The sequence below is a fragment of the Rhopalosiphum maidis genome, chromosome 2 (genome assembly GCF_003676215.2).
Source record: "Rhopalosiphum maidis isolate BTI-1 chromosome 2, ASM367621v3, whole genome shotgun sequence".
NCBI lineage: Eukaryota > Metazoa > Arthropoda > Insecta > Hemiptera > Aphididae > Rhopalosiphum > Rhopalosiphum maidis.
The window spans coordinates 71,366,861-71,392,431 of record NC_040878.1 but is presented as its reverse complement, the minus strand read 5'-3'; the positions used below and the strand labels follow the sequence as shown (position 1 = coordinate 71,392,431).

The window sequence follows — 25,571 nt, the reverse complement described above, 5'->3', positions numbered from 1 at the left end:
ATAAAAATTATTCTATATCGAATAACCCAGGGACCTTCGCATTGGTAAATTCAGACCTGTATACCTGAGTGATTTTCCAACCATGCTCAGACCCAATTTTTCTTAGTAGTAATTTATTTGTTCAAATTCAGATTTTTGAAATTTTTAAACACAATTAATGATCACATTTTCAATTTCTCGAGTACTACTTAATGAATATCCTATAGTAATACAAATCCCAAATGAGAATTATCCCTAATCATCTCTTTTTACTGTAAATTATTTAAAAGATAATATTTGAAAAATGTTTGTGTTAACACAAACAAAAAATAAAAAAAAGCACACACACACACACATCATTCTAAAATCAATTTATCTATAGCTCCTATTAGAATCTAATACATAACAATAGGTATAGTATAAAAAAATAGTATAATTTATAAAATATATAGGGAACTTGTAAATTAATCATATACCCGTATAGAGAATAGAAATCATCTTAATAATTAATTATAATTAAACACCATTATAAAAAAAATGAAACTAAACACACCGAGACCCATTGTTAATAACCAAATAAAATAGATTCGATGTGCACTCTCAATAGTCAATACAACTATCGAGAGGTACCTGTATTAAATTCGATTAAATTCGATTCATTCAGAAACGTATTCCGAATTTGATTATATTTATCATTGCTTTCGAATTAAAAAACACCGTCCCAAGTGTCCCACCCAACTTGTATACTTATTTTCATACCCGATTAACTCTCTATGAATTTTGTCCTTTGATCAAATGTTTTGTTTATTTCAACATTTTTTTCACCTCCTACCCCTTCATTGTCTAACATTAAAATATTAAATCAATAGTTTGCGATCAAATTTCAAACAATATTGACTTCATACTTGGTAGTATTTCAAAATTTTATAATTATATATTATACAGCAATAAACAACAAGTAGGTTTAATGGCTTTTATCTAATTTGGTAATATAATACATTATAATGTGTTGCATAACATTTGGGTACATTTTATTATTACTATTTTATCATAGCGGCTGCTATTATTGCCTATATTGGAGAGTTTAGGCTACTCGATAATTTTCTTTAGTCGACTGTATATTATTATAATGCTTTGAATGTTTTAGTATTTTTTTTTTTTTTTTTACAAAATATTTCATTTCTATAAGAATAATAATAAAATAATATGACCAAAATACTCAAAATCGTGTACCACACAGAGAACATAACATTACTCGCATTTGAACATTTCTTCATAAGCTGACAACGTTATTGACTACATGGTTAGCATTTTATTATGTCTGTTGATAAGATTATCAAACAAAATGGTTACATAATTTTCTCTATTCGTTTCTTATCGCAAAATTGTATTTTAGAACATAAAATATAAAAATATAGGATTATTTGGGTATTTAACAGTGATAAACATTTCCAGACAAATTAGTTCAGAACTCCTGATTGTAACCTGTAGTAACCATAAAATGTTTTTAATTTTACAAAAATATAATATGTATTATGTATAACGTTATATATATATTATATTATAATTATTAACCAGTGATGTATTCACGCTAGGACCTTCAAACCCCTAAGCTGACTCCGAATCCCCCAGGGCCCAGATACGTCCAAGTTAGGTAGCCTCATTTTTATCATACCATTAAAAATTATTTTATATGAGTAAACAAAAATTCAAAAAGTTAATTTGATGTATACAATTTTAAATATATTTATAAATGCATTAAACGATATTATTATCATTATTGTAATATATTTTTATTAGCTCTAACATTAAATTCTTTCTAGCATCGCTATTTAATAATTTAATTTCTGTATTTAAAGGGACTCTGCTTTTCTAGGACCACCAAATTTTACACTACACCACTGTTATTCATATTTTTATTTTGTAAATCTAATGTTAGTTTTTTTATAACATTTTTCGTTCATCTTGATTCGTCAAACAGCTGTAAAATGGTCAAAAAAAGAAAGTTATTTCTTTGCGGAACAGCTATGTAATGTTGATAAATCAGAAATAAAACTACTACGTCAAATCAGAAAACCAAAAATATTTTTTATTCACACGCGTTACGCAGTTACGATAAATGTTAGCATTAGCCATTAAGAAACTAAATTTAACACTGATACATTTTATAAGGACAACAAAGAAGACAGGGATAACTATAATAGTTTTTATACAAGAATAAAATAGAAACATTTATTTTTATCGTAATAATTAATATTTAATAATATAACTACCACACCATGTTTTACTGGTATAAAATAACATCAGTTTTATACCATAATAATATTTTTATTTTACAAGTAGTGTATATTAATATCTAGTACTTATTATTTTATTTTTAAACTGGTTGCATACTTACGTTACTTTAGATGTTTTCAAATTTAAAAACCATTAGTTGGTAATAGTAAAAATGTACACTGTACAATGTACATTGCTCACTTATTAGTAAAGTTATTACTTATTAATTATTAGTTTATTACTATATAAAATTATTTTATTATGTAGAGTTTATTATTGAAGTTATAATATAATATGTACTGTACTTACATTTTAACTATAAAAATAATATTTAAGTATTATTCAAAACCTATAATATTAGTTAATTTAAATAAGTTTATAATGTTATAGATACCAATTTAATTCAAAGACTTTTCATTCTATAACTTTACTATTGATTATTTCTAATGAACAAAAAATATATAATAAAGCCAATATCGATTAGTAATTAAAAATAAATATATTGTTAATTTATAATTGATGTATTATTAACTATTGTTCTAACTTATTTATAATATGTTGTAATGTTCTGTAATCATTATTGCATTTTACACAAATTATATTTTTTACTATAGTTAGTATTCATAATAATCTTCTTTTACCTACTTGATTTTTAATTTTTGTGTAGGTACTAGGTACCAGTCATGTTCATATTTAATATTATTACAATAATTGTTACAGTTTTTAATGTATGGCTACTTGCCTACTTATTTTTCATGATTTCTGGAGTAGATAATAAAAAAAAATTATAAATATTTTGATGTTCAGTTATAACATATAACTGAATCAAATTATTTTATAAAGATATAAATAAAGATATTTATAATAATAATAAAGAAAGTATAGGTACAATACTTGATAATTATAACACATACTATATAGGTATACGATAACTAATATATTTATAACCAATTTATCAATATTTCATATTAATAAGATACGTATAAAAAACGCGTGAGTTGCTTTGAAACCCACTATTTGTAGACTGTAAGTATTAAAGTAGGTATACAACAACAAATATTGTTTTCAACTGATTATATTCATTCCAATACACATAAAATACTAGCATTACCAGCAACTTTTCCTGTGGTGACGTCATTGCGTCAATAGCCAATAGGATGACGTATATAATAGTATATCGTTAGGTAGTCAATAAATGTTTCCGTTAAAGCCAGTTTACTAACCTAATGACTGTGTAATATAAGTATACATTCACTGTATGCACAATGCACTAACACAACAGATGATTCAGACACAATTTAAAATGCATTACATTATTACTCATTAACGTATTGCATAATATATCTATAAACCTATTGAAATTTAGGGTTTAGGATTTATTATCCTATAATAGTAATATAGTTGTAGAGGTAGGTAAACGCACGAAGCACGATAGTGATTCGCATTCTACATAATATAGACAATCATTTGTGAGCTGACCACGGATTCGAGAAACAATAGTTTAATGCACTTCATGTTGAAACGAAACGATTCATTGTAAACACATACATAAATATTTAGCCTACTCACAAGCCACAATATGCTGATAACTCGCATTATAATTTATAATACACAATATAATATGTATCACTGTTTAAATTTATATACTAAGTATAAATTATGAAAATTTAATAATTAATTATGAATACACCTTTTCATTGACCATTCATGCATGTATCACAATTCTTATAACAAATAAATAGGTTTAACTGTACAAGATATAAATGACTGTAAATATATAATTAAAACAATGTACAATATTATAATATAATATGTATATCTTAAGATGGTATTTATATAATAAAATAAACAACAAATTTGTATTCGGTAGTTTAAAAAACAGTAATAGGTATAACTAATTTATTTTTAAAAGTTTGCATGTTATGACTAAATTTAGATTAGAAGCTTACATATATTTTAATGGCGTATAATGTTGTTATTTATTTTAAAAAAAAGTTATTACCTTTTAACAAGTTGTTTAGTCGTATATAACTGGTAACGCCCTAATTTCCGTACATAACTTACTATGTTTTGTTATCTATATAATATATATTATGAATTTATGACAAACATAAATTGTACTATTCGAAATTAAGAAAAAATAGTTTTCTTTTATGCTAGTCGATAAATTTTAAAATAACTTATGGGATATTTTATTTTCTTGAAAATATTTAAATTCATTGGTTATTACTGTACGTCTGTATCTAAGACTTTTTCTTGAAAAACTACTATTTTAAATACACTCGTTTAATTCAAATGTTTGTAAATGAATTATAAAACTGATTTTATAGTATAAATCTGTATGACATTAGTTTATAAATGTTATAATTTTTTATATAATAATTATTTACATCCCATAAACCATAATAGAAACAGTCACTTGTTCCGAATAGATCTTGACATATTATACAAATAATTATTTATAAATATAATAATTGTTGACGGTTATACCAAACAAGACAGAACCATGAAAAAATTAAGATTCTAAGTACAAATCTAAAACAAAGAATATAATACTTATGCATAAAAAGTTTTGAAGTAAATACTTTGGGTTAGGTTTAAAATATAAACTAATAAAAATATTTATGTACATTTTGCCAATAGTTGTTTAAGATATTGAAAAAAAAAACATCTATGTTTAATATTTACCTGAGAACCTAATATTGACATATCATATATCTACAGACTATATACTATACTATAGTATACTTACTAATCATAAACATTTAATATTATAACACTACTTAAAAAAAAAATGTATAAGCAAAATTTGTGTATTTCAAATAGTAAATTAAACGTTATGTATGGTTAACTTAAATAATTTATTTACTAACTTAATAGTTTGAAGAATTTGTATTCAAATATCTTACATTAAAATTTTAATTATTCTAATAATATATTATTAATAATTCTTGAGAAAAATAATATTATTTTATTATGGCACTAATGCAAATCGTTCATAATTCTTTAATTTTATTTCAAATATTGTCTTATAAAGTTACAACAGTTTTCGTCACTCGTCAGATATATTCACGTTTACTACAAAAAAAAAATAATAATAATAATAATAATAATAATAAAAACGGGACTTCCGTCAATTGAATGACTCAGAAAGTGACTGTGCGTTTATTCACAGATTTAGATGTTGTTTTTTACCTACTACCTAGAACAAAGTGTGCAAGTAACCTATTTCTTTAAAATTGGTAAAAATCAATTTTTATCATCGAATTGGATTATTTAAATTAAACGTAAATACTTTCTATTATTATGTATAAACTACCTAATATATAAGTAAAATATATTAAGAACGGATGTAATTCTGAAACTGAAATTATCAAATCAAGTTATTGATACGAACGAATTGCAAAAATAAAAAATATTTATACAATTAATATTATGATTCCCTTAATAAACAGTAAACACTTGTATTATTTTATACGTATTAAATATTTATTTATAAAAGAATACAATTTAAAAAAAATACATTATAAAACTATATGCAGACATATAACTACTATAAATTATTCGATAATATACTTTTATAATAATTAAATATTGTTTTAATAAATTATAATGCATAAGTACATTTATTCTCTTTACATACTAAGAAACAAAAAAGAAAGAAACAAAAATCATAACATTAAACATTTGATAAAAATGCAGTTTTTGTTTAGATTAAAATATAATACTTAACATTACTTACACACTAAACATGCTAGTACATTTAAATTTAGGAATAAAACGTTTATGGAATTTTTATGTAGGAATATAAATAATTCCTTTATTTTTCGAAAATATTGTAAATATTATGCATCATTTTTCAAATATGAAACGATCGAACTGTACTTTGTACAGACGTACAGTCTATAAACAGTATAAAGTTTATACTAAAAACGAATAGACGTATGTGTATATTGTCAAAGTATACACTGTCGATGTACCTATTACAATACAAAATTTATAAATTTATAATTTTAAATTGATTTATTAAAACAAAATTCAATTCAAATTACACTATAATACCTATAAACATACATCTATTCATTATACAATACAATTCTGATAAGTTAAATCGAATGTCGCGTATTGTCACACGCACGTATTTCGAATTTTTAATTGAGTAATCCGGAATACCATATTATTATAAAATAATATAATATTATGTAGATACAGTACTCATTATTCTACACGGGAAATTCGCGTCGGCTTACTGAAATAGTTGAGGGCATCAAAGAATTCTGTGCGTACATCGACAAAAGTTTTATAATTAACGTTATGAAAGTTTGTGTTCGATGTCGAACGATCACGGAGTTTTACACTGCGAGACCACACTGCACAGTGCACGGTGTTCTGGTTGTGCGATCGAACGGGGGTGTAATTTATTGTCATCGCCGAACCACGGACGAGAAACATTTACCGGAATACTAACGGTTTTAAGTCCACGGGATCCAACCGACAGCCGATCGAGATTCATTACGGCAGAAACACGTCACCGCTACACGGAAAGTATCAACACAAATTATTAATAATAGTATTTAATTATTGTATTATACAATGCCAATTCATACACATACACATATTATGTATGGTCAATTGTACACAATATGTTTTTAAGTTATTTCAAATAATATGTATAGGCACATTTTTGTAATAGGCTATTAACCACAGTTCAATGTGGTTACACGACTATTACTACTATATCATAAACAATCGTCCATGTGGTAGGTATATGGATGATATTATAAGTTCCAATATGCAATATGCCGTGTATGAGAGGATAAGGAGAAGAAGCAGTTATTACAAGTAGAAATGTTTTGAAGGCAAAATAATAGAAACATTTTGAAATTTTCTAATTTACAATAATTTTTACTATTAGCAACTGATAAATATGCATAATGCCTATATATTTTTTGTGTTGGAAATTTCATTGAGGCAATATTGTCTCCATGGCAGTGGCAATAATATAATAAGTATGTATAAAGTGTTTTTATATCATCAATCGTAATTTGTAGTGGGTAAATGGAAAAAAATCTAATTAAGAAAAAACCAAGAAAAATAGGTAGTAAGTACGTTTACAGAGAAAAAATGAATTATTGAACTATTATTATTGAATTATACACAATAATATACAGTATCTAAATAGTGCAGTACTATATTATATATTTGTATATTATAACACATCGCAAACCATAATGATGATATTAATTTTATAAACTTAATTGTGGGTTTTTCGACTAATATCAGATATAGGTTACAATAAATAAAAGTATTAACATTGATTATAAACACTAGTATTTTTAATCAATGGTATTAGTCAGAAATTCAAAAAAAATTAAATGTTTAACATTATTTTGGTTTTATCCCTACAACTACATACCAATACCGCGACAGCGTGTGTAATTCTTGCAAAATCTATAGCGCGCTTGGATAATATTATTGTATTTATACTTTCGTTCCTAATAATATTATCGAATATATAATGGTATGTATATGACATCTGTGTTAGTGTGTTTCATTATATATTGTAAATCGAATTAATGAAATTTATTGGACAACAGTTATTAGTTATCATTTATTATTTAAACATTACCTAGAATATTATTTTAGTACACTTTTAGACGAGTTCATACCTAGAAAACAATAATTGCCGAGACAATGCTGGAGTAACCAAACCGTCATCCAAGACCGATTAACTATAAAAAAAATTAAATGATGCCAATCTAGAATTGATGAAAAAAATATTTTTTTAGAAGGGTAGGTAGTAATAAAGGACCTAATTTTAACGTCTGATTTCAGGCGGCTTCTTTGTTGATTGTATACAAATTTAATATTTTTAGAATAATAATTCGAAAACATAATTTTTAATTTATATGTTATAACAAAATACAATATAGTCAAGACAAATATTTTAAATTTAACTATAATACGTTGTGCAGGAGGAATACGTGGGTAATATTATTTATCGTTATATTTACCTTTTCTTTATTAAAACTATTACAAATAATATATATTCTCGTAGCGTTTATCTTATTATAGACACCGATAATATTAAACTTCGAGATGGGTTTATTCGAACGATGGAGTCGTGGAGACTGGAGATTTTTAATTTGTAGTGCATTTTACAACACATTTATTATGAAGTGTAATATTTGAATAATAGTCACTAAATTGTGAATAGTGTCTTAAGGCCCGCGATTGTTTTAATATCTAATACTAGAAATATTTTAGTTTCTCATCTAAATCAGTAATTATATAAATGTTCAACACGTTTTCAGAAAACTGAATAAACAATACATGTTATATATACAATCATTCAAATGTCAGTCACGGGGGGGGGTAAGAAGTATAATAAATAATACAGGTACTATACAATATACATATTATAGTTTATATAAGATAAAATAATTATTGACATTTGACCTTGTGTTATTATAACTACGTCCAAAATCAACAATTCAGAACGTTACAAGACGATTGTAGTTCGGACTCGCGGGAACTCATTGAGCGACAAATATTTAGTCTGCGAACTTTGTTGACTTTAGTGAATAACCACACCTTGATTATTTTTCAAAATATAGACATTTTATTTATACCCACAATGTTTCTATAGTGAATGTAACAATTTTAATTTTAATCATAGTCCACGGTGATTTGACTCAAAATAGAATTTTTTGAAATCAAGTAGGTATATACTTTTATTGTATTATATACTGTTGTACTTGTTTTTCTAATATTGTTGCTATTTGTAATATCATAATGGTTATTACTGATTAGTAACATTTGTTTTAGAAACACTCTGTAAATTAAATTACAGACATGCAGTTTTTAATTTTTGACATTGTGGTATGTTATATACATAATAGTTGTCACTATATAAATATATACATGGGCTTCCTGCTCCGATATAACATAAACTGCAATAATTTCTTAAAATCTTACTAAACCTAATATTTTAAAAGCAATCTAGGCGTTCATTAGAATGACTTTAATTTCACTTTATTTCATCTTTTTATGTTTTAATATCGTTTAATGGATATTTTTCTTAGATGCTGCAATAGTACAGAGCAACATAAATGAGCAAAAACTCGTATAAAACATTTAACTAAATATTAAATAGATTTCAATATCTTTTTTACATTTAATTAATGTAATATTAGATATGCATTTTGTTTAAACAAAACCTAATTTCTAAAATAAAAATCTTATATATTATTTTTAATACAATTATTAAAAATATCAGTTCAGTTCATATTTAATCATTATTACTTCGTTCAGATTTAGTTAACATATACAAACAAAATATTAATATTATTTTTTCTTCGATTAATTATTGGTTTAATATTTTTTTATATTGAATAATTTATACATAGTTAAAATTTTATATTTGAGATATTTCTGGTATTGTCTGAAAAATGTAAATGAGATTTACAATTTAACGGGAATAAAATGTTTAAAATTTAACTTAGATGACAAATTATTTGTATGTCAAAGAAATGCAAATATTTTGCGTTTCTTAGATTATGAACAGTTTACAATTAAATTTAATTAGCATATTTCATATTTGGTACTTAAGTGCAAATTGTATTATATTTACTGAGCATGATTACGTTTAATATGGTATACACACAATTGTTATAATTTGTAATTCATTATATGACTATAAACAATAAAATATCAATTTTATATACAGACACAAATACTGAAATACCTATAGAATAACTCACTAGTTATGGCTGAGTGACCTCGTTGAGTCATTCCTGGCTAATTGCATGTACCTACATGAGTGGTGTTCTCACGTGGATACCCCACATGCATAAATCCCATTAAAATATATTGAATTTGACATCAAATGACCAAGCTTAATGTAGTAAAATTTAAATTATTTAACCTCTTAAAATTTTAGTTTTGCGAACATCATATTATTATTATGTATACTGTATACACAATACGATATAATATTATATTGAAAAAATAATGGTGATTAAAATGTTTAATTAATTGAATAATAGTTATTAAGCTTGATTGCAAAATGTTAATCTTAGGTTTATTTACATTCATCTCATCATTTTAATTTGTACGGTCAAATGTAACAATAGCTTATGATAAATAAAATTGTGTTGATTAACGACAAGAATTAGCATCGTTATTAAAATTAAAACAATTAGTTTTTATGAAATCTACTTGTGACCTTTGAAAACGTGCGCTCGAAACCAAATTAGTATTCTATGGGGATACTTACCAATAAGGCAATCAGTGTTTAAATGTGTGTTATGTTCAAATTATAATTATTTTATTATTAAAGTAATGAACTAATAAACAATTATAAATGATGTGTATATAAGTTGAAAAAATGTAATAAATGTTTGTATATAAGTAATTAGTAATTATATCTACAAGTTAAAACCTATTCTAAAAAAATTAAATGGTAGTGCATAATGTTCAGTAGAAAAGAAAAAAAACGAACAGATAGGTACGATTTATTTCTTTTTCCCCTATTCAGCTGATATAATATAATAAAATATTATATGGTACCAGTGGCGTGGTGAATATGGTGAGATCATTTCGAGCCCTCCAGGATAAAGTATTTCGAATAATACGAAAATATCCACCCTCTCGTAGACAGTCTATGCTTTGTATACAATATAATAATGTGTTAGCAGCTGCGTAATTCGAAGTTTCCATGTCTGGGACACCGTGTTTTGGTCGAATTAAATAGTAAAAAAAATAAAAATGGCATGAATATTTATCACGTCCGGTAACTGCATATATGATAATATAGTGTTGCACAAATCCGTAAATAAACGACGAAAAAAAAATTATACCCATTACAACGCACAAACACCAGCATAATATAATAATAAATACGGTGTCGGTACGTCACAGAGACGCGATAGTTGGCTTGTCGAGTCTTGTCACAGTCCGCGACGGCGGACAAACGAACGTACACCGGAAGATGACCGTCGTCCAGACTCGCGTCGTGACATTATTACTCACCACTCGCTCACGAGTAAAAACCCGCGTGAGGTGCCGCGGCAATTGTGGTGAATGACGAGTGTATGAAATTCTTGTAAATGATATAACGAGTAACGACGACAATATTATTATGTATCGGCACGACCGTACGAGCGATCGTCGTTCGACACCGGTCGCCGACCGTCGGTTTTTGTCGGTTTAACGGTTTTCGACGCGCACCGCCGCCGCGTCACCGCGCGCGGCACAAGGCACGTCGTCGTCAGTGCGCCCGCCCGTCAGTCGGCATTTCAGCTTCGCACGTTTGGTTCGTGTCGTTCGCGTTGCGTTTTCGCGTTTCCGTGCGCGTCTTCGCCGCGTTGTTTGCAAACCGAAAATAATCATAATCTGGCACGACTCGAGCCGGTGACTTTAGTTTCGGTTTGTTTTAATTTTTCAATTTTATTTTTGCGGATTTTTGGTTCGCGTTTTCCGCCAAAGTGCGACTCGTGTCATGACTGCGTCGGCGGGATTTTCGTAGCCCGCGGACCGCGATTGTTTTCCGTTTTTCGTTAATTTGGTGTTCGCAGTTTTTGCCGTCGCCCGTCTCAATCGGCATTCGCAGACTTCGCTAGTCCAGCAATGCGGTGGAAGGCCCGCAGGTCGCAGTCGGCGCCGGCCCTCATCGCCCTGCTCGTAGCCACCGCCCTGATAACTGCGGTTGTAACATTACCAGAGGGATCACAACCGCAGCAGCAACAGCAACAGCAACAGGAACAAGCATCAGGTAAGACCGCCGCCGCCGCCGCACGACATATATCCCGAGGAGATTTTTTACTTTCCGCAACCTGCAACACTGTCTTACGCGCGCCGTGCGCGCAGCCGACTCGCGACGACGGCCACAACCGGTTTTCCGTGCGTGTGCGTCTACCTGCAGCTCTTTGTTCTGTCGGTGCTTGGCGACCGGTGTAGAGAGGTGTTTCTTCTTTCGTTGCTCCCCCCTTCCTTCGTAACTCTTCCCAGCCATCCACGCCATCGCTTGGTAATAATAATAATAATAATTATTATTCCCGCGCCCCCTCCACCCAAACATTTGCCGCCGCTGATGCAGCAGGTGTTCGCTCCCCCACCCTCCTACCATCAGCCCGTGAAACCACCGGTGTGCTGCCGTTGCTCCGCGGTCGGATAGCTCCGACGACAATAGACTGACACGCTGAACCGCTGTCGTTTTCTTATTTACAATGATATTATTATGATTATTATTACTATTATTATATTCCTTGATACACTTGCCCCAAGGGGGTTGGGCGGAGGTGATTGAGGCATAGAAAATAATTCAAAAACGAGTACTTAGATTAGGTTTTGTAAGTTGGTAGGTAGAAAGTAGAAAAGTAAATTTCAACGACCTATATTATTGTGTGCATTATAATACGTAGTTGCCTACTTATATTGTTTTGTGTCGTGTTTGTTGGTTGAATCCACGTTGTCCTCGTGTGGGACGCAATCGTACAAGATCCGACGCTGTTCGTCGTACCTAGGTTTTTCTTATTTTACCCATAAAATAATAAAACCGTGTACTAGGCGGTGGTTTATCTTTATCACCCTCCCTTAAATGATTTTTTTTTTAATAATACATTTTATTTGTGTATTGTGTACGACTTGCGACGCATACGATACGCTTACTGACCTAAAGTAAATAATTGCAATATTATATAGGTACTCAGATAAAAATGTTGGAAGACATCTGCTACATTCGTACGTTTTACTAACCATCGTGTTCATTTGTCTAATAGGTATGTTCACTATGTCTTTCATCCATATTTTTTTTAAATTCTAAAATTCATCAAATTTGCCGATAAATTTGTTTTTAGAAAAATACCAAGGTATTTTGTTATCATTTGAGCTTTTCTCCCATCAAGTTGGCTAAAGTGTTATAAGGTTCCTGATTTTCGAAATGTATCTATGTATGTGGGTAGGTACTATATACTTCGTCTAATAATGGTATTCACAATAATAGTTAATAACATGTTTTTTTTGTTTAAAAACCTAAATTTGAAAAATAATTCTTGAAATATTACTAACACATATTTTTTGAATAAGATAAATTATGATGTGAAAAAACGAGGAAAAAAGTAGTACCCTTTTAAGAACCCTCCTTCCAATGAATTTTTTTTCTGTGCGTGCTCAATCGTGTATAATATAAATTATAGATAGGAAATAGGAATATAATAGTAGCCCCGTTTATTTTTTCGACCGTCGCTGTGTAATATAAGCTATATTGCGTACTCTTCGACCGTACTACGACATATCGTGATTATTACTATGGAAAGGGCATGGCAATTCATCGTTTGTACTGTTCAAACGAACTCACTGTAAAGAATTTACCACGTGTATGGAAAAAACTATTCCTTGTTTTAAAACTGAGCATTTCTCTGTTATATCAATGAGGTCGTCACACAGTTCTCAGAATTTGTGTTTTAAGCTATGTTTGTCGTTCTGTAAGTCGGTCGATATTTTGAAAAAAAATAAAACCTTGGCAGTTTGTACGATAAAAAAATCTTAGTTTTGATTTCCTCGTTATAATAGAATTTTGTGTATACTGTTAAATAACAAAACCTATTATACAACCAAGAAAAACTGTTAGTTTGCATATTGCTGAACCAAACTCATCATGTTTATTATTCTCAAAATAATGTTGATAAATGTAAAATTATACATTTCGAAAATAACGTGTAAATTCAATATTTCTGCTTAAATTGAAAATTTTAAGACTGATAATAAAAATGTTTCTATTTAAACGTAATTAATTTTTATAAAAGTTATTAATACATTCACCAAAATTATAACAATAATATAATTTATATATATATATATATATATTATTGAATTTCCGTTCGCTCATGATAATTTTATTTGTCGGCGTTTCATATTCTTTGTATTGCTATCCAATATTTGTATGTCCTTCGGGTTATGAATTGAATATCTGTCGTGTATCATATGAAATTTTTGATGTAAAAACTAAATGCGTCGTTTTTCGTCACTTGCATAGCTTAACTCAAGTTTAAAATTTGGAGTTAACGTTGTTATTACGTTAGCGTTTGTTCACCAAAATTACGGCTCGTCGGCGTTTTCCGCTGTAGATGAAAACTCGGTGGATTCCCTGTGGATTACGTTCGTCGCGTTGTGTATTGTGTATAGCAACTTAAATGCAAAATAATAAAAATAAACACCGTGTATCACTTCAGTGACTTTGTAAATTGGAGATATTGTTTATAATTCTCTAATAATTTATATTATTATTTAATAGTCTGTAAAAATGTACCACATTGTATAAGATAATAACTTATCAGTAAACATGTAGGTATGTTAATGTGTAATCACGAAGTAAAAAGTATAAAATACACTGGTATTAATAAAAACAATATAATATCTATTAAAGTTAAAAATATTAACTATTCCTGAATGAATTGTTATAAATGGTAGAGTTATGAGTGTTCATGACTACATAAGTCAGCAAACTGTTGTCGCCGTTGTTATGTGTCAACAAGTGTCTTGGAGCGATAACGAATTCTTATTGTGCATTGCATCATTGATAAAAATAATTATATTGTTATTATCATGACTTCATGACTCATTTGTAATAGTAGGTAATCGTTAATCACTGAGTATTCTGGTTATACTATACCATTTACACTGCAAGATCAATTTTATATTTTGAATTAGTTTCAATAATATCATTTATGTAAGATTAACACTTAGAATATTGGTTTTTATCGAATTTATAATTTTATTTAATAAATACTTGTGTATTTTTATAGCTAAAACATCGATATAGGTTATTGGTAGTTTATTTTTTTTCTATATAAAGAAAATCTATAATACGTTACTAAAATGGTTTTCTGCATTTTTGCTGTACGGTGATATGATCATATTTTGGCGGTAGAGCAAACAAATATAAAATCAAATACTAAGGAAAATTACAGTGAAATAATTCCATTAAGTATCATATTTTTTTTTTTATAAAATTTACAATTTGAAATGTTAGTTTGATTGTGATAATGGTAAGTATGAAGTACGTATTCAATAATTATATCTCGAATTATATTATGTGGAGGTTAATTTCTCAATACTCAAGTTTCAAATAAAATCTTAAAACATTTACAGAACATTAATGTCACGATAGTTTTTTAGTAAATGATTTAGTAACAATTTAAGGCATTCGAATGTATCTAATAATCTTTTAAATTAAACATTTGATTACTGTATTAGCATAAACTGATAAATTCCATTAAAAGATAATTTATTAGGTACCATTAACCTACCTTGGATAAGCGTTGAGCTCTCGGTAAGCTTTTCTCCTGATATAACAGTAGTGGGCTCAGATGTAAGTATTTAGCTCGGCATTTAGTTATTCTAACTTACATTGGCATGGTAAAATGAAAATGAATGATAAATTGTACTTAATTAAGTACCCATTTAAGTATGTATTTTACAAAAAAAAATTAGTGAATATTTAAAGTAAATATTATAATTATAATATTGTATTAGTACAACTGATATGATACCTTAAATACGTTTGTGTGCAGCTATTCTACACTTATTCTATATACTACTACTCAAGCTTATTATTGTCATCAGAGAACATTTCCCTCAAGCTAATGTATGCATTGTTTACTATTCTTTTTACTGTTTGAACAAATTTTTATGTGTTAATTTTCGCATTATTCTATTACTATTGAGTATATTCACTTGGATGCAATACACGAATGATTTTTATGTTGTAAGTTTTTTTATTTATCTTTAAAATTTTTTGTATATATTTTATTTCTGCCGTACATTTCAGTAAATTTGTGTTTATAAATAAAATAAATTAGTTATTTTTAATAATAGTTATGCAAATAAAGCATAATATTGTTCAAATGGTAACGTTTTGTGGAAGTGGATAATTATTAATTGTGCAGATATTTGTATACGAACAGTGTTTGTCGAACACATAATATTAAGGTATGTGTTCTATATCTTGTTCAACGTTTACTAGTTCTGTGTAAATCAATTGAGTATTTTAAAATCTCTAGAATATTTTATTTTATACTTTTTTATTATATTAAAATAGCATAATAATAATTGATAAATATGATTATTATTAATTGTTTTTTTTTATTATTATTTTTTAATATTAGGTTTTTATTATGCAATATATTATTTTTGTTTTTCCATGCACACTATTAGTGTATAGCTTTGCATTGTTCTAAAACTGGATAAAAAACAAAATACAATTATTTTGTTAACTTATATCTGAATTCAAACGTGCGAGACGATTGGTACAAAAGTTTTTCATCTTGTTATTAACTTTCTTGGTCTACAATAATGAATAGTGTAATTATCGTGTCTAATTAAACAAAACGAAAGTTATGAGAAATGTTTTCTAAACAAAATTCACACGTTTTCTTAAGCTGGACTATAATTTAAAATTAAAATAGTGTTACAATTTTGTTTTTTATTCGTTAAATTTGTTATGTTGATTACTTATGTAATTATAGATACGCCTTTAACTGTATTTTTAAATAAATATATAACATTACTAGATTCCAATATTTATAATTACAAGGGGGATAAAAGATTATATTTATATTTTTTGTTTTACTAACTGCGAAAAAAGAAAAGTTTATATTAAATCATGTGTATGTTACAAAGTAATTAGTAGTAATTAAATAGCTCCGTTATCTGTTTTACGCATGTATTGGAATAGGTTAAATGGACTGTAAAATATTGATATATATTAATGAATAATGAGTAATGATATATATATAATAATTTTAATTATTTCGATGATTTTTGTAAGAAATTATAAAATGATCTGCTTAATTTTGACAAGTGGTCATTATAATTCGTTGGATATCAATGTTCGCACAAATCTTGACACAAATGTTCACAAATTATATCTTTACTAAATGTAAAAATCCAATGATTTTTAATTATTTTAGTATGAACAAAAAAATAAAAATAAAATCTCATATCAAGGACCTTAGCATAACTTTCTAGGACTTTATCCAATAACTTAACGTTCAATGATCACATTAAACTGATTTGCAACAAATGAGTAAATATTTGGTTTCTTAAAACGTAACTGTCGAGAATTTAACAGCATCTTAGTTGTTTGAAAACGTTTTATTACTCTTTGATACGTTCTCTATGGTTCTATAAAATGGAGTCCTTATCAATCTGGCCATATTAAACACATTGAAAAAATAAAAAAATGTTTTCTTTGTATAATGGGTTACAAATTAGGGAAGTTGGACACTAAATCTAATATAATAGCTAAAGAACTAAACCTTATATCTCTTTAAGAGGATGCCAGCATAGTATTTGTTATCTCTTTCTAACCCACGCGCAACATAGCAAATTTTACGTTCACAAAAATGATTATAACCATATTAATTTCTCAAATTATAGTGAAATGACCTATTAGAAAATTTAAAGTTAAGAACATTACCTAGGGCACCTCATAGGCGTTTTATTATATTTTTATTTAAAGCGAGTTATGAGTTTTTTAAGTTGTATAAAAAATTTACAATTTTAAAATATGCCAGCGTAGTATTTGTTATCCTTCTCTAACCCACGCGCAACAAGCGAATAATATTTTCATCTTTTGTTTTGTCCAATTATTTCACGTGTTTCGATTGCTTGTATATTATTATATGTTTCTAATAATTACTGTTCTATTTGCCCTTATGTAATTATTACTATTACTATATGGATAAAAACTATTTATTAAGATACTTACTGCTTAATTAAATAACCTATCTATTATTCTAACCCATTCCATGTTAAAATTGCGCTGTTGTAATTATGTTTAATGTACCTATGCATATTAAATATTTTATAATTATCAACAATCGAATCTGAGTCGAAAATTGACCAAAACTCTTCTCCTTGATGAATGATATAATTTAGAAATGCTTCATAATATTTAAGTAAGCATTCTGTAATCCGGAATTTCCGGTATGCATATTTTATTTAGGTACACAGCTAAGACATAGTTGAGTATGAGCATGAAGGTGGACCAATTTACCGGTAACCACTGTGGCCACGCTGTATCGTACCAGCGACGGTGGCGTAGGGAAAGGAAACCGTTATATGGTCTCTTTATTTATTATTATTTTTGCATTGTGTCACGTACATTACGCACATGCAGGATTGCCCAAACTAAGTTGTTTAAATAATGAATAATATATACATGCGTCTTGATAAATATAAAATTATTGTTTTAAATCTTATTTCTTATATCGAATTATCCGTAACAATTTATATTACAATAGTGCTTAATTTTAAAAACTATATTAAATTTGTAAATACTTAAACATTGACATTTTAAATATAACTATAAGGTATATTTATTTCTAATTCTACTATGTTAGACAGTGACATACATTCGATTTTCAATTAAAGAGGCTATAATAGAGATTAATTTCATATTCGATGCCGTTACAAAATTACACTCGTACTCAAACACACCCACTGGCCAAATCACAAAGACAATTTATCATATTGATAAATACTATTTTTTAATATATTTACAAAAATAGTTTTTATGTCAATAAACTTCTATTCATCTTCTGTTCATCTCCTTTGGATGAAAATTTATATTTTCTTGATTCTTTCATAATTAATAAGTACTTTATTTTATAAGTTTAAATTTTGATTATTACATGTATATTTTTCATTTTAATCATTTGAAAACTGAATTTTTTATTATTTTTTTAATGAGGTTAAGTATAGTTAGTTAAAAAGTGGAAGAAACTTAAAAAAAATTTCTTGTTTACTTGGGCTAACAGTGTTACTTTTTGTGTGATTTTTGTTTTAACATAATATTTATCAAAAAAAAATTGATATAGGTAGTATTAAGATATGAAAATTAATGTAGGTACCTATTCATAAGATAGAGACTTATGAGTATGGTTAATTTTTAATTTTTTTGTCAGGGTCTTAATTAAATCACAAACGTTTTATCTGATTTAAAATAATAATAAACGTCACTATAGAAGAAGAAAAGAATACCTAAAATTAATTTTTTCATTTTAGTAATTAATAATTATTTTTGAGACTATCTGTGTCCTTCAACCTAACTCAATAATTAATTTAGTTTTTTTCTCTTATTTCTTTAAAAAGTGACAAATATCTTATTGATAAAAAAATTCAAGTAGAAAATTAATAATTATACATTTATTTTGAAACATTTTTTTTCATAGTTGTTATATTATTATTATGTTTACTTTGTTTAACATTTAGTTAAAATACTAAAGTGAAGCGTGTGTGGACTTATATTGATCATGTAAAAACAAAATTTCTTCACGATTCTTTTACGATGTTCTTTCGTTATTGTAGTGTAAAAATATACCTAATTTTCTAATTTTATTGTTCTATCTATATAAGATATTTATTTAAAAAAAAATGTTTGATTGTAATTTATATTTTAGTTTTCGTTTTTAAACATAAAATACACGTATACTATTATTTTATTAATGTTTACTTATTTATTAACTATTTCTTGTATTATTTTTGGATTCTTTTCGCCATTTTTTTTCATGTTATATATTCAATAACCGTTAATTAGGTATTAGTGGTTAATGATTGGTTTGTTTATTAAACGTTTTTATTATTTTATTATTATAACTTTTTTAAATTTAAGATTGAAAATAACTTTTAATTTACAACAAATGTATTTGTTTTTGTAGGTATTGGGTATAGTTAAATCAATTGTAGACCTTTGAGATGTCTGTTTCACTAACCATCGTACGGACGCGTACTTGTATCTAAAATTGATATAATGTGTACTAATTGCCATCTATCGTCTTTTATTTTAATTTCAAATTGTTCTCGCGAGTGATAAATCAGTTATTCCTAAGTTAATATATTAATTATGTATAATTGTTATTACTTAACGAATTTTAGTCATGGTACTAAAAATCGAACTAAAAATAATATTTCAAGTTATAAATAACTAAACGAGAAAGTTTAAAGCAAAACATGCAATACAAAATAATATAGTTGAAATTTCGGTTAAAATTAATTATATTGTCTGTTATATTTTTTATTAAAAATGCACCGATCATAATAGATTATGTAATGAAAAATACACTATGATAATATACATTTTTTCATGTTTTCTTAATCTCATATCGTATTTTATAATTGACCTTTCGTTAACTTCTAATTTTTTTTTATTTATCGATTCAAGTTACAATAAATCTTTTATATTAGATGAATAGTTACTTAATAATTAAATAAAAATAATTTGTGATATTTTTCACGAAATGTTATATCTTCAGTATTTTTTTTAATCTATTGAAAATGTAAAACTATATTTATATATTTATATTTAAGTTCATATAATTACGCATACCTATCATAGGTTTTCTGCTGGTTATAAAATCCTATGCTTGATTATTAATACATGATTAACATATGATGGTTTCCTCAATATAAATCATGCACAGTGCTAGAATTGGTAAACAATTCTTTTATTTATTATGATTTACTTGCAGAGTACACTAAAATATTTTGAAAAAAAGAAGAGAAGTCTATCCTCTTGTTATCTTCAATTAAAGAATTGCTGATATGAGACCTATCTTGTATTATAATATTAAGATATAATTTATAATTGTTTACAATTTATTTGAAGACAAATGTATATATTATATAATAATACTGTCCATGCTAACATTGCATATAAGTTTCTAATGACTCATTACATACTCATCATATGCATAGTTTTTAAAAAGTATAATGATCATATACTCATTTCGATCGGCATATTCAACGTTTTTATTTATTGCCTATTAATAAAACGAGTTATCTGTTTTCAACTAATTATTCATGTATAGTATTCACTTTATTAATATTTAATGTCTAACTGGTTACTGAAATCTATACGTATATTTATATTATATTATTTTCGAGATTATTTTGTTTTCTTTTTTTTTAAGTGTGAAAATTAAAGTGGATACACATTTGTATTGCTAAAATTTTTTTACGGTGTAATTTTAATATTTTATTTTATATGATAAAAATAATAAATTGAAATCTAAGAAAAATTTTGTTGAATATATTTTATAATTGATTTTGAAATTTACTCTATTAATGGGTATTATTGATCATAAATGAATGCCCATCATCAAGAATTTATTTTAATACCATAAAGTATAAAGTAAATATGGATAACTACGGGGCATTTTATAAATCTGTGTGTTTTATAAATTATTTAAATCTGATGATTTTGTTTTAAAAAATGTTTCATAAATTCTGTTTTTCTATGTTTTTCTTTTGTACCTCCTTCTTTGCTGCTACTATCGTCGTTGTTGTCATCATTATTATAATAATATTATAAATTAATATCGACCCTCCAATCATTTTAAAATAAGTCGTTTTGCGTACTTAGTATGTGAAGATAATAGGCCTACATATGGGGCGTCTGTGGGAATAGGTAAGAGCGGAAAATAACGAACGTATTGAATTCCGTCTAGTAGTGTATAGTTGTATCTTCCTGCAGATTACTGTTGATCTTCAACGAGGCAGTAAGACGAAAAGTATGTGTTCGAAGATAGTTGTCCAATGAGTCATCCTTATTTCCTATAATGTGTGGGCCTGAGTGAAATATCAGGAGAAATGTGCGGTCCTCTTGTCCGGATGGTGTGCAATAAAATTAATAATATTAGGTCCATGAGTATCGCAATCATAATGTCGGTATTTAACCGGAAATCATTGTTCGCTGAAAAACAAAATAAATATATTTAATATACATTTTATATCGGAAATAGTGCTATTGTATAGCTATTACTGTTTGTCATTAGATACCGTGTATAATTCCGGACACGTGAATTTCGGTCAAGTACGTGTTGTTTCATGACGATCAGAGTTCATACGCTCTGCTAATATATATGAGTCGGTGTGATGTGATAGAAATATATCAAATGTATATATATATAAAAAAAAAAACAAATACAACTCGACAAAATAGCACAATATTGGTTATACCACTTAATTAAAAATTTATCAAATGTAAAATGACAAATATCCATTAAAACATAAAAATATAAAAAACTAAAATAAAATTTAAAAAAACTTCACATCATTTAGTAAAATACAAGTTATGATAAAGTAATAATAGGTACCTACCTATAATATTTATATTTTATGTGTAGATAAAAAATTAAAGTATTTGTTGGCTATACTTCAGTTTTAACTCATGACATGTTTCTAATTTTAATTAATTAAGACCATTAAAATCTATCGATTAAAATTATTTACTATAGATATAATATTATTGATGTAAATACGTATACATAGTTTATGAAAGCTATTTATAAATGTTTTAATTTATACTTAAGTATAATTTATTATATAATAAAATATCATCTTAATAGGTCATTATATAATAATAAAAAACAATTTATATATGATATTCCTCAGAAATAGTAGTAACCTCGTGGGACTAGAAACACACCAAATCTAGGTCAGTTTAAACTTGAAAGCTCGTGTGAATCAAGGTATAAATAAGCATTTATTTTCCAGTGTTTTCAATCCCACGATGAACTGTTCAATACAGCATAATATAGATATTCTTATTTTTACTTTGAACAAGTGATTATTATAGTATTTTATTTTTATTTTAGTTGAATTTCAGTTTGTTTAATTTATGTTATACTTTTAAATATTTGTTAGTTATAATTTTTCAATTTCTATACATTTGTTTTAATTTTGGAACTAGGTATGTATATAGTTGTAAAAAAATAGTTATATAATCTACAAATATCCCTTCTACAATTCTACGTGTTATTTATTATTATATTTTAAATAACGTTTTATTTACCTGCTAACTAGTATCAAATATTATAATCATTTTTTTTATAATATAAATATTATAAATAAATTAATGGTATTTGAATAACGGATTTTTTACTTATTCAAATTTCAATATTATTCATATTTTTAACTCGTAAAACGAATGTTTTTTGTATTTTTAGTTTATTAGTTAAATTTTAATTTGACTAGTTAAAATAAGAACAAATTCTTGTCAAAACATTTATGTTAAGAATCAATGGGCGTTGGTTAAAAACGATAGAGGGTCAAATGGGATAATACTTAAAGCTAAGTGATTGTATATCCCGTGATTATGGAATTATAAACGGGCACAAACGCGAGCGCAATGTTTAAACTTTTAAAACATTTCAGTTGTGCAGGAACTTAACAAAAGCCACCACGTTAAAACGTTACGAACTTTCAAATAAATATTTCACGATGGTTGTGACGGTTTTCTGTTATATTATATTTTACGGTCTAATTTGAAGTCACAGTTGATGTAAACGTAGTATGTCATAAACATGAATTCAAATACCGTAACAAGGTTTATCACCACTGAAAGCAATTCTAAATTTGGTTACCAACAGATTTGAATAATCGAATAATAATTACTTGACATTAAAAATAAATGATGAATGTATCTTGTTATTAAAAATATGCCTTTGACGATAAAAAATAATTAGAAAAAAAATTTGGAATTTTAAAATAAATAATTAAGTATTAAGTATATTGATTTATGATATAATAATAATTTTTGATAATTCCTTAAAAATTTTGATTTTAATAATATATTTTAAGATTCTCGTGGATTTATTGATTATATAGCATAAGTAGAATGTAGTTTAAAGGTCCAATTGTTTTAGGTAAATTTTTCTATTTGTGTCAAGTCTGAATAATAACAACACTGATAATATGAGTGACGCAACTGTAGGTATTTTAAACATGAGTGGAATAAGTCACGATTTTCAATAAGTAATGCAAAATGTTATGGCGCAACACAGTGCAACCACGAGTCATTGCATAAATAGGTATCTTAGAATTTTTGTACAGAAATTAAAACAACCATAATATATATAATATATATCACTAATTACAAATTTAAACACTGGTTTGTAATATACATATTTTTATTAATAAAAATATTTAAAATCAATGCATATGTGTATCTAGTTTGTACACTGACGGTATTTTAGTGATTTTATTGTTTATTAATTGTACATTAGAAATCGACAGCAGAATGATCGTGGGCGTAGGTCGTGTATGAATATGAATGGTGTTTATGCTTTAATAATTTATTTATCTAGGTACTGGTTTTATTATAAAGGAAAAAATAGTCTTATAAAGTCCTATATTTCCCCATTTAATAATATTATTTGACCTTATTCAGTATAATATACTATAGTATGTATTAACAGAAGGCCATTCAAAAATTATAAATAGGATTTTTCCTAACTTTCCTTGTTTCATATTTTTTTGTAATTTACAATGATCTTACAAATCTAAAGTATAAACTGATTTATGGATTGTATGTAATTGAGTTGTTTTCAAATAGTACTTTGAGGAAGTAAAATTGCATTGGATGTAACACATAAATTAATAAAATAGATTGGAAATTAAACGTAGGTACGTACACCTAAGTTATGTTAATTTAGGGAAATAATTTTTGATTTTTGAAATAAGTACTTAATAAAAAGTAACTCTTTGCTTAACTGCAAAAAACAATTGAATTCACGGTATATATTTTGTTGTGTATACAAATCTTGAAAATGATTATATCATTTGTGTTCTGTTCAAAACTGTTTTTCAGATGCACTAATTTAGGTACTTATTATGTTTAAAAAATATAAAACACAACCTTGGATTTTAACGTTAATGCAAATGGACTTGATGTATCGTGTTCGTATATCTACTTTCTTTTAAGACCGTATCTCAATAAGTGCTGAAAATGTATATTTTGTTTAAATTTATATTGCAATATTTATTCATCTAGGACTAGCTTTTGATTAACGTACATTATTATTTTAGATTTATTATTTTAAATTTATATAAATATTAATATAATCATAGCAATGAGTATACCTAAAATCTTAAAAAACTATATAAGTAAACCTTTAAAATATAATATAACATATAATAACTAACATAATTAGATATACAAAGATAATATAAAACAATATAATTATTATCACTTAATAATATTTAACTTTTATTATCGATCTTAAGATAATTATTTGTCATTTATTTTAATTGTATTAATCTCAATAGTTAAGCAGTATGAATAATTTATTTAGAGCTCATGTAGCTTAATGGTTTGTATTAAGTTTGATCAAAACTTTTCAGACCACTGTGTATACATTATATAGGAATATTTTAATCTTGAGTCGTGTCAGTTGATCTAAATGCATTTATTTTTACTTTTACCAACAGTTTGATTGTATATCATATATTCATACTAAGTTAAATTAACT

General features: G+C 26.5%; 1 protein-coding gene across 2 annotated transcripts in view; it reads left to right on the top strand.

Moving 5' to 3' along the window:
• The first annotated feature begins 11,542 nt into the window (after positions 1 to 11,542).
• The window catches only part of LOC113551215 (DE-cadherin), an 88,627-nt gene continuing 74,598 nt past the window's right edge, over positions 11,543 to 25,571 (top strand). For both annotated transcript variants that reach the window (XM_026953322.1, XM_026953323.1), the window contains exon 1: positions 11,543 to 12,031. In XM_026953322.1, the coding sequence (XP_026809123.1) occupies positions 11,887 to 12,031 (145 nt within the window). In that variant the 5' untranslated portion in view covers positions 11,543 to 11,886. The remainder of the gene's footprint in view (positions 12,032 to 25,571) is intronic.